Raw genomic sequence first — 9,754 nt, forward strand, 5'->3', positions numbered from 1 at the left:
GCTAAAATCTGCCAAGAACTAAAATTGGGAAAAGGTTAAGTTTTTATTTGGTCAAGTAGTCTAATCACCCCCCCTCTAGACATACTTTCGATCCTACAGATGGTTGACTTGCAACTTGGCCCCTACAAACATATGCCCCCTAGTTGCGAGTCAATGGTTGACATGCAACTGGGGCCACTACAAAAAAGTACGAAGCGTCCTAATTGCGTGTTGATGGTTGACTTGCAACTAGGCCCCTACAAACATATGTCCCCTAGTAGCAAGTCCGATGGTTGACATGCAACTGGGGCAACTATAGAAAAAGTAGGACACGTCCTAGTTGTGAGTTGATGGTTGACTTGTAACTAGGATCCTACACACATATGTCCGTCCTAATTGCGAGTCGATGGTTGACTTACAACTAGGGGCCCTACAAACATATGCACTCCTCTAGTTGCAAGTCGATGGTTGACTTACAACTGGACCCGTACAAACATATGGCCCCGTAGTTGCGAGTCGACGATTGACTTGCAACTTAGGCAACTATAAAAAAAATCAATTTTTGAGATGACTACTTCCAAATAAGGTGACTACAAAAACTACAAGTAGCTCTATTCTGGAGTCGAGGGGTTTACATACAAACTAAAATCAGGATATATTGTGTGTGAAAAAACAACTAGGCAAACACTTGCTTACGCAGTATATAAAAAGATGACATGGAAAAAAGAGTGCATGAAACAAATAGGGGAAAACCAAAAAACAACATTCCCTGCCATCTCCGAGCCTTAGATCTGCCAGGTCAGGTCGTCTCCTTTGGATTTGAAACAAAACAGTAGAAATGGAAGAACATAAGAGGGGAGTGACGACTCGAGGGAGGCTGCCGTATCGATGTAATATTCTCTCGGCTACACTCTTTGTATTCTAAAAAACACAAACAAAGGCAACGTGGCCTAACACAAAAGAAAAAAAGGCAAAACGGTCCTGCTCCGCTGTAGGCCTCCCGGCCCGACAGACTCTACAACACGGCCCGGATCGTTCATGACACGGGTGATCACTCTAGCGCGGAAACAAAGACACATTGGATCGGACGGCTGGACATCTAGATGTGCGATCACTAAATTTCGTCTAGATGTATTTTAGCAATCCCGCTTAAAAAACTAAGAAAAAAGAAACACAATTACGGAAACGACCGAAAAACAAATGGACAAGGATGCGTAGATCGCTCGTGCTGGGACAACAAACTACACGTGAGCCGTGTAAAAATATGAATATTGAAAATTGCATATATATATATATATAGACAGAAAAAAACAAAAAACTTGAGCATCACAGCCTAAAAAACAAAAAGGAAAAAGCCAAGCCTAAAACACACAAGAGAGGGCAAAAAAAAAAACACGCCAGCAGCCCACGTAGAGATGCCAAAGAGCAGCAGCATACAGCAGGTCAACAAGGGCAACAACGGAGAAAAATGAAGAAGAAGAAAAATATAAAAAGAACTTACAAATGAAATTTCTGCAATGAGTGAACACACCACAAAAAATAGACAAGAAAATGAAGCTCGAAAAGAAAAAAAATGGTCCAGCCATATGACGCGAACATGCACATCATGCAGTTTTTTTTTAACGAAACAAAAAGAGTGGCCCGCTCCTCCCTGGCGTAACGACCATAACGGGCCAACAAATAAGAATGGGCCAGAAAAAAAAGAACGGTGCAACGAGCGACAGCGACGAGGCGAACAAAAGATCGAGATTTTTGCTCGAGATTACAACAAACAGATTCAATGGCCAGAGATTTAGATGTGACATCCTTAAATTTCATCTAGATGTGAGTTAGCAATTCTGTTTAGAAAAATCCACGCTGCCGTATACGCTCGAAATACGCGCCAGCCTAGCATATCTTACACAGACGATTGATTGAATTGAAATTAAGAAACGCACACGGTGAGGAGGGGGCGGGCGGGCCGGTCAGCGGGAGTCTGCGCACGACGTGCTCGCCCGTAGACCACACGCCCCGCGCGCCACCGTTGCGGCAAGGAACCGCCCACTGGATCTTATCGCCGGCACCGGCCCCGATGCATCGAATCGCAGCCGCCGCCGAGGGCTCTGGAAGGAAGACCGGTACCGCGCCATACCGTTTTACCCTGGGCGGTGCCCGGCAACGGCCGGATTCCTTGATCTCTCGCGTCTCCCCCATGCCATGCCATGCCGTGATACCAACGGCCACCCAAAGCGGCCGCGATTGGTCCATTTGGACGGCCGAGGATTCTATAAGTACAGGTGCCGTCGCTCGCCGATGGACACAGCGACAAGCGCAAGGCCGGCACACACACTCACACCAACCGGACCCGATGGCGACGCGGTCGCTGCTGCTGCTCTGCCTGTGTCTCTGCCTGTTTGCGTCGCGCTTGTGCTCGTCCAAGGAGGAGGAGCAGCTCGCCGCCGGCGGGTACCGTGTCGCCCGCGTCGCGGTGGACGACGGAGGGAGGCGGCTGCGCGCCGAGGCCGAGGCCGCGGCCGCCACCGGCGGCGTGTCGTCCACCGGCGACGTGCAGAGGCTCGCCGTGTACGCCAGGTACGTTCATTCAGACATAAAGGTTCAACGCATGCTGGAGTACTTTTTTTCTGCACCAGACAAGCGTGGTGTGGACCTCGTGTAGTGGGGAGAGTCTAATCTAATTCGTAGTACGTACTGATTCGTGTCCAGTCCGCGTGTCGGATTACTCACGATCGAGCGACGAGCGTGACCACTTTCTTAGCCCAAGTCTACAGAGTTGATTCTCTGCGCTAGAAATCTAATGCTTCTGGTCCAGATCTAGGGCTAAGCTACAATACAACGAAGACAATCCAAAGACTTGTGCTCCGCTCGAACCGCACCGCACGCGCCGGCATCTATCAGAGAGCAATCAGCTACGCTGGTAGATGAGATGTCACGCACACACCCGTATCATCCATTGGTATCAACGAACGGCCGGCCACAAGGCAAAAGGCAGCTACACCGTAGTAGGAGTAGATGATATGTCACGTACGTTACGTACACGTACCGTCGCCATCTTTTGGCCCATGCATGCATGCTCGCACAACCCTCGCCGTCCAAAGGAAAGCCAACAAAATAAAGGTGGTGCAGATAAGGTGGTCACAAAACTCACATTATCGGAGATATATGCATGCATGGTCCGTATAGTTCCAGAGTGCACACTGTCTGCTTTGTCATGCACCGGCTTCTTTCCAAAAAAAAAAAACAATATTGCAAGTAGCTCTGTCCGGTACCGTAAGTTATATGCTTTCATTCCTAGGGATGTGATGCCCACTTTTCAACCCCTTGACACTTTTTGGAGTCTACATTTCACCACTTGACTCTAGACCTTTTAAACTAGAAGATAATCCACACCTTGCCGTGGGAGCAAATGGTACAATTGATAGACTGATGATGTGGATGACTCTAGACCTTTCCGTTAAGTCTCAGTCAATTCTATATCCGTGAGAACTTACATTATGATATATGCAGTTTCTTTTTTTTCTCTTACATTCTATGTCATTTGACTGAAACTTAGTTAAATGTCAGTCGACTGAGACCTACCCACACCCTTCATTTTAAGCATGAGATGCCCACTTTTCAACCCCTTGACACTTTTCGGAGTCTACATTTCATCTCTCGACTCCGGACCTTTTATACTGCTCTCTCCGTCCCATAATATAAGATGTTTTTGCAAGCTAACAGCTTGTAAAAACGTCTTATATTATGGGACAGAGGGAGTAGAAAATAATCCGCACGCTGCCGCATGAGCAAATGCTAGAATTGATAGAATGATGATGTGGATAAATTACAAGGATTAACTATGATGAGATGATGTGTTGATGACGTGATAGACATGCATGATTATTGACGTGGATGGGTTGCATAAATAGAAAAGATAGTTATAAATTGTGAGGACTGGCTACGATGACATGGTATGTTGATGACGTGGCAAACTTTCATGACTCATTGATTTGGATGAATTACATGGGTAGATAAAATAGGGACAAATTTGTGGAAATAAACTATGATGAGATGGCATGTTGATGAGTTGCATGGGTAGGAGGAAAAAATGAGACCGGACAGGACTAGTCCTTGGTGGTTTATTTTTATATAAAAGGGTCACCTGAGGCACACAGCGCCGAGTCCATGACTCGAACGCTGGTGGGCCGCGAGCACACCCGTTCTACGGCTGGTCATAGTGGGAAGTAACTTATACTAGTGTCATGCATATAACACTAGTCTAAATTACTACCTTCATAGTGCAAAGTAACATAGTACTCCTTCTGTTTTTATTTAGTTCGCATATTAGCTTTGGTCAAGTCAAGTTTTACAAACTTTGACCAAGTTTATATACAAAAATATTAAGATATACAATAACAAATCAACAACATTAGATTTATTATTAAATGTACTTTCACATCGTATAGATTTATTATCATAAATGTCTATATTTTTTCTATAAACTTGGTCAAACTTTGTGAAGTTTGACTTCAATCAACTCTAATATGCAGAGTAAATAAAAACGGAGGGAGTAGTAATGTTATAGATGGCTTCATTTATTAGCTCATATACTCATTTTGCCTCGGGAAGCGCTATGTTACAGTAACATATTATGTTACCACAAGCAACTCTTTCCTCATTAAATACGTGCCACATAGGCAAAATTATCTAGGGATGTATTAAGTTACTATCTAAGTTACCCCCACTATGGCTAGCCTACTAGCCACTTGTGCGGCGCTCGGTTCTGAAGGTAGAAAAAATAAATAGTGGGGATGTAGCGAACAACTGAATAAATAGAAGAAAATAGTAATTAATGAGATGACGTGTGTGGTGGGTGGCATATGTGCATGTCAAAAAAAAAGTTGTGAGGATCAACTATTTAGGTATATATGATTGCACCCTCAAATCCCGAATCATCTAGATTACACATACTTCAACTTCTACTTTCATATATTGTACAAAGAAAAATAATCTGAATCTTCTTAGTATTTTTTGTTAATCTTATGAGAGAAACCTACAGAGACGTTGAGATTGAAGCGTAAGCTTTGCATGGTTACCCTACACATCCTTCCTTACTAGAACAATTCTAATTCTGTTTATGTGTGCCAATTCAACGACATTTTTGGACCATTTTTGTCCACGTTGACTGTGATTTTCCTAAAACTCATTTGATATATAAAATGAAAATGTCCAATGAGAAGCGCAACTTGCTCTTGCACCAATTGCATTCTTATACAGAAAGTGCAAAATTTTCCTTTTTAGTAAACAAAGTTGCAATCTTTTCTTTCTTTCCATCGAATTAAAGGAGAGTGAAATTTTCAGCGGTAGCTTCAAACAATGTAGCCCCATCTGAACTTCATTTTAGATAAAACGCGCAAGAAGCGTCCTGCTTTCAATTAATAAAGCTCACAAAGACCACAAACAGTGATACAACCGAATAAAAGTGAAGCTACTGTACATGCTTACAAAAAAAATACAATTCAGATCATGTAATGAACATCATTTGTGTCCACAAAACTCACCACCAGCTACTGGCAGGAAAAAATACTACTACGGTAGTACTAGTAGTATAATATAGATCCAACAAAAACGCAAAGGCACACAATAGTATCCCGATCCTTTAGCTCTTGGCACGATACGATGCTGAAACCACTGTGGCCAACAGCTTGCACGCATATGATCTTGTCAGGAATCCATTTGTAGAAGCAGATTTTCCTCCACTTCTTTTCCAAAACCGATCAGAATTATTGGCGCTATCTTCGATCTGGCCAGACCTTGTTATTCAGATTTGTGCGTGGATTGCTCTTTTTCGTCTGATCAACATCTCAGTCGGTACAGCCAGTAATTAATAGTATTTCGTATGCGACTGCAGCAAGTTAGCAGCTCCAATATTCGTCTAACATTTCTTTTCCATTCGATCCAATATTTGGATCGGGCTCTACTAATTATTAGTTCAGGAAGTAATATTAAAAGAAGCACATCGTGTATCATCTTCGGGATCTGCTAATATAATAAACTGGTCCAAAGCGCCGTGCCGTGTCAGTTCAGCCGTGGCGCGTATCCTTCCTCTGAAGAAACGAAGGATTTATATTTTTCTGACCGACAAAATCGCTATCGATCGATCACTCCCTGTCCCGACTCCCGACTGATTGATTGGCTGGTCGATCGCCACTGCCTACTTATTCGCAAAGCCCGATCTGTCTTGCACTCACTGTTAGCTGGCGCGGCCGGCCTCCTCCCTTTCCCGCGGCTGCGGGTGCTCCGATGGCGACGCCGTCCGCGCCAGCTGATTGTTCTCCGCCCCTCATGATCCTCCTCCTCCTCGTCGTCTTCCTCCCCCTCGCCGTGTCGTGTGGCGATGACGGCGGCGGCGGGTACGACGTCGTGTCGCTGACCCAGTCGGGGAGCGCTCTGTCGGCGCGGCTGGAGCTTGTGCTTGCCGGCGAGACGCCGGCGGACGCGGCGCTCGGGGCTGGTGCCCAGAGGCTCTGCCTCACTGCAAGGCAAGTGTTATGTCAGTAAACTCAGTATGATACCGATCCACCCGTGCGTAGACAGTCTGTTAGTTAGGAGTATGGTGACTTTGATGAGCCTCAGCTTCGATCATGGTTGAGTCGATCCTTCAGTAAAATGTGCCAATTCGTTTTGTGATTGCTTCGAGTTCATTATGCCGCATATAGCTGACGTAATATATAATATACGAGAATAAAAAAAGGAGGGCAAAAAAAGTTACAGTGACCGATCACACTGGGACTCGAACCCAGAATCTCCCGCTCCGGAGGCGAGCGCCTTATCCATTAGGCCATGCGACCACTGTGATATTCCACTTGTAATCATCTTACTTGTACATTTTCTCACCATTTTATTTGTGATGCCGGTGGCAGCCTCGAGACGGACAGCCGGCTGCGCGTGCGCATCACCGACGGCGACCGCCCGCGATGGGAGGTGCCGCAGGACATCATCCCGCGCCCGGCGCCGGAGGACGACCTCCACAACGCGCCGCCCGCCTCCTCGACGCCGCTCCAGGGCAGCCGCGTCCTGTCCGCCGCGGGCTCCGACCTCGTCCTCACCGTCCACGCCTCCCCGTTCCGCTTCACCGTGTCCCGCCGCTCCACCGGCGACGTGCTCTTCGACACCGCCCCCGGCCTCGTCTTCCGGGACAAGTACCTGGAGGTGACGTCGGCGCTGCCGGCGGGCCGGGCGTCGCTGTACGGGCTGGGCGAGCAGACGAAGGGCTCGTTCCGGCTGCGGCACAACGACACCTTCACGCTCTGGAACGCCGACATCGGCGCGGCCCACGTGGACGTCAACCTCTACGGCGCGCACCCCTTCTACATGGACGTGCGGCCGCCGGGGGCCGCCCACGGCGTGCTCCTGCTCAGCAGCAACGGCATGGACGTGCTCTACGGCGGGTCCTACGTCACCTACAAGGTCATCGGCGGCGTCCTCGACTTCTACTTCTTCGCCGGCCCCTCCCCGCTCGCCGTCGTCGACCAGTACACCCAGCTCATCGGCCGCCCTGCCCCCATGCCCTATTGGTCCTTCGGTACGCCGCAACATCTGCTTGTACTCTGCAAACTATGCGCTCTGTATCTTCATGCATCTGAATGTGTTTGGTTGGTTGCAGGGTTCCACCAGTGCCGGTACGGGTACCTGAACGTGTCTGACCTGGAGCGCGTGGTGGCCGGCTACGCCAAGGCCAGGATCCCGCTGGAGGTGATGTGGACGGACATCGACTACATGGACGGCTTCAAGGACTTCACCCTGGACCACGTGAACTTCACCGCCGCCGAGCTCCGGCCGTTCGTCGACCGGCTTCACCGCAACGCCCAGAAATACGTCCTCATCCTAGACCCAGGTCCATACATACACGCGACACGATCGAGTCGACCGATCAAACGTAGCAGCAAAATGGAGCTCTAAAAATGGTGGCACCGTCGCTGATGTATTTACCGATGATGACAGGGATCCGCATCGACGCGACGTACGGGACGTTCGTCCGCGGGATGCAGCAGGACATCTTCCTGAAGCGGAACGGCACCAACTTCCTCGGCAACGTGTGGCCCGGCGACGTCTACTTCCCGGACTTCATGCACCCGCGCGCCGCCGAGTTCTGGGCGCGGGAGATCTCCCTCTTCCGCCGGACCATCCCCGTCGACGGGCTGTGGATCGACATGAACGAGATCTCCAACTTCTACAACCCGGAGCCGATGAACGCGCTCGACGACCCGCCCTACCGGATCAACAACAACGGCACGCACCGCCCCATCAACAACAAGACGGTGCCGGCCTCCGCCGTGCACTACGGCGGCGTCACCGAGTACGACGCGCACAACCTCTTCGGCCTCCTCGAGGCCCGCGCCACGCACCTCGCGCTGCTGAGGGACACCGGCCGCCGCCCCTTCGTGCTCAGCAGGTCCACCTTCGTCGGCTCCGGCCGGTACACGGCGCACTGGACTGGCGACAACGCCGCCACGTGGGGCGACCTCCGCTACTCCATCAACACCATGCTCAGCTTCGGCCTGTTCGGCATGCCCATGATCGGCGCCGACATCTGCGGCTTCAACGGCGACACGACAGAGGAGCTCTGCGGCCGGTGGATCCAGCTCGGCGCCTTCTACCCGTTCTCGAGGGACCACTCGGCGATCTTCACCGTCCGGCGAGAGCTGTACCTGTGGCCGTCGGTGGCGGCGTCGGCGAGGAAGGCGCTCGGGCTCCGGTACCAGCTGCTGCCTTACTTCTACACGCTCATGTACGAGGCGCACACGACGGGGGCGCCCATCGCGCGGCCGCTCTTCTTCTCCTACCCGCACGACGTCGCCACGTACGGCGTGGACAGGCAGTTCCTGCTCGGCCGCGGCGTGCTCGTCTCGCCGGTGCTCGAGCCGGGCGCCACCACCGTCGACGCCTACTTCCCCGCGGGCCGGTGGTTCAGCCTCTACGACCACTCCCTCACCGTCGCAACGAAGACCGGCGAGCACGTCACGCTCCCGGCGCCGGCCGACACGGTGAACGTGCACGTGGCCGGCGGAACCATCCTGCCGCTGCAGCAGAGCGCGCTGACGACCTCGCGCGCGCGCCGGACCGCGTTCCACCTCCTGGTCGCGCTCGCTGAGGACGGCACGGCCAGCGGGGACCTTTTCCTAGACGACGGCGAGTCGCCGGAGATGGGCGGCAGAAGCGATTGGAGCCTGGTAAGGTTCAGCTGCGCAACGGGGAGCGACGGGTCCATCAAAGTGAGGTCGGAGGTGGTGCACAACTCGTACGCACAGACCAGGACGCTGGTGATCAGCAAGGTGGTGCTCATGGGCCACCGGTCGCCGGCGGCGCCGAAGAAGCTCACCGTCCACGTCAACGGCGCGGAGGTGGAGCCGAGCTCGCCAGCCGGCACACGGTACCAGAACGCAGGAGGACTCGGCGGCGTCGCCCACATCGGCGGGCTGTCGCTGGTCGTCGGGGAGGAGTTCGAGCTGAAGGTCGCCGTGTCCTATTGAGATTTAGGCAATTTCAGATTTGGAGCATAACATTAATTGAATAAAGACGAGAAATTAAAGTCCAGATGAATGGCTTCAATTCGAAAATGAGATATAATGGCATGATTATTTTGCTAGTTCATGAAGAATTGATGTTTTTGAAGTTGAACGGCTTTCAGTTCACGAATAATTGAAGCAATTCTCGTATCACAAACGGGCAGTGCGACCTGCCGTGGCGTGCCCAAGGAAATTTCAGTTTCAGAAATATTTCAGCTTTTGCCGAAATC

At 50.6% G+C, this 9,754-nt stretch overlaps 1 protein-coding gene and 1 non-coding gene across 3 annotated transcripts; one reads left to right on the forward strand and one right to left on the reverse strand.

Annotated features, from left to right (window-relative positions):
* Window positions 1-2,278: 2,278 nt before the first annotated feature.
* LOC125525958 (alpha-glucosidase) lies at window positions 2,279-9,552 on the forward strand. Of its 2 annotated transcripts, none has more exons than XM_048690958.1 (4): window positions 2,279-2,550; window positions 6,879-7,540; window positions 7,622-7,852; window positions 7,960-9,552. In XM_048690958.1, the coding sequence occupies exons 1-4, from the start codon at window positions 2,327-2,329 to the stop codon at window positions 9,486-9,488; spliced, it is 2,646 nt and encodes an 881-aa protein (XP_048546915.1). In that variant the 5' UTR covers window positions 2,279-2,326; the 3' UTR covers window positions 9,489-9,552. The 2 variants fall into 2 exon arrangements, with proteins under 2 accessions (XP_048546915.1, XP_048546916.1); XM_048690959.1 differs by lacking the exon at window positions 2,279-2,550 and adding an exon at window positions 6,188-6,497.
* Window positions 6,734-6,806, reverse strand: TRNAR-CCG. The gene has a single exon. It is a non-coding gene; the product is annotated as a tRNA-Arg (tRNA).
* Window positions 9,553-9,754: the final 202 nt, after the last annotated feature.

This window comes from Triticum urartu, chromosome 7, assembly GCF_003073215.2.
Source record: "Triticum urartu cultivar G1812 chromosome 7, Tu2.1, whole genome shotgun sequence".
Classification (NCBI taxonomy): domain Eukaryota; kingdom Viridiplantae; phylum Streptophyta; class Magnoliopsida; order Poales; family Poaceae; genus Triticum; species Triticum urartu.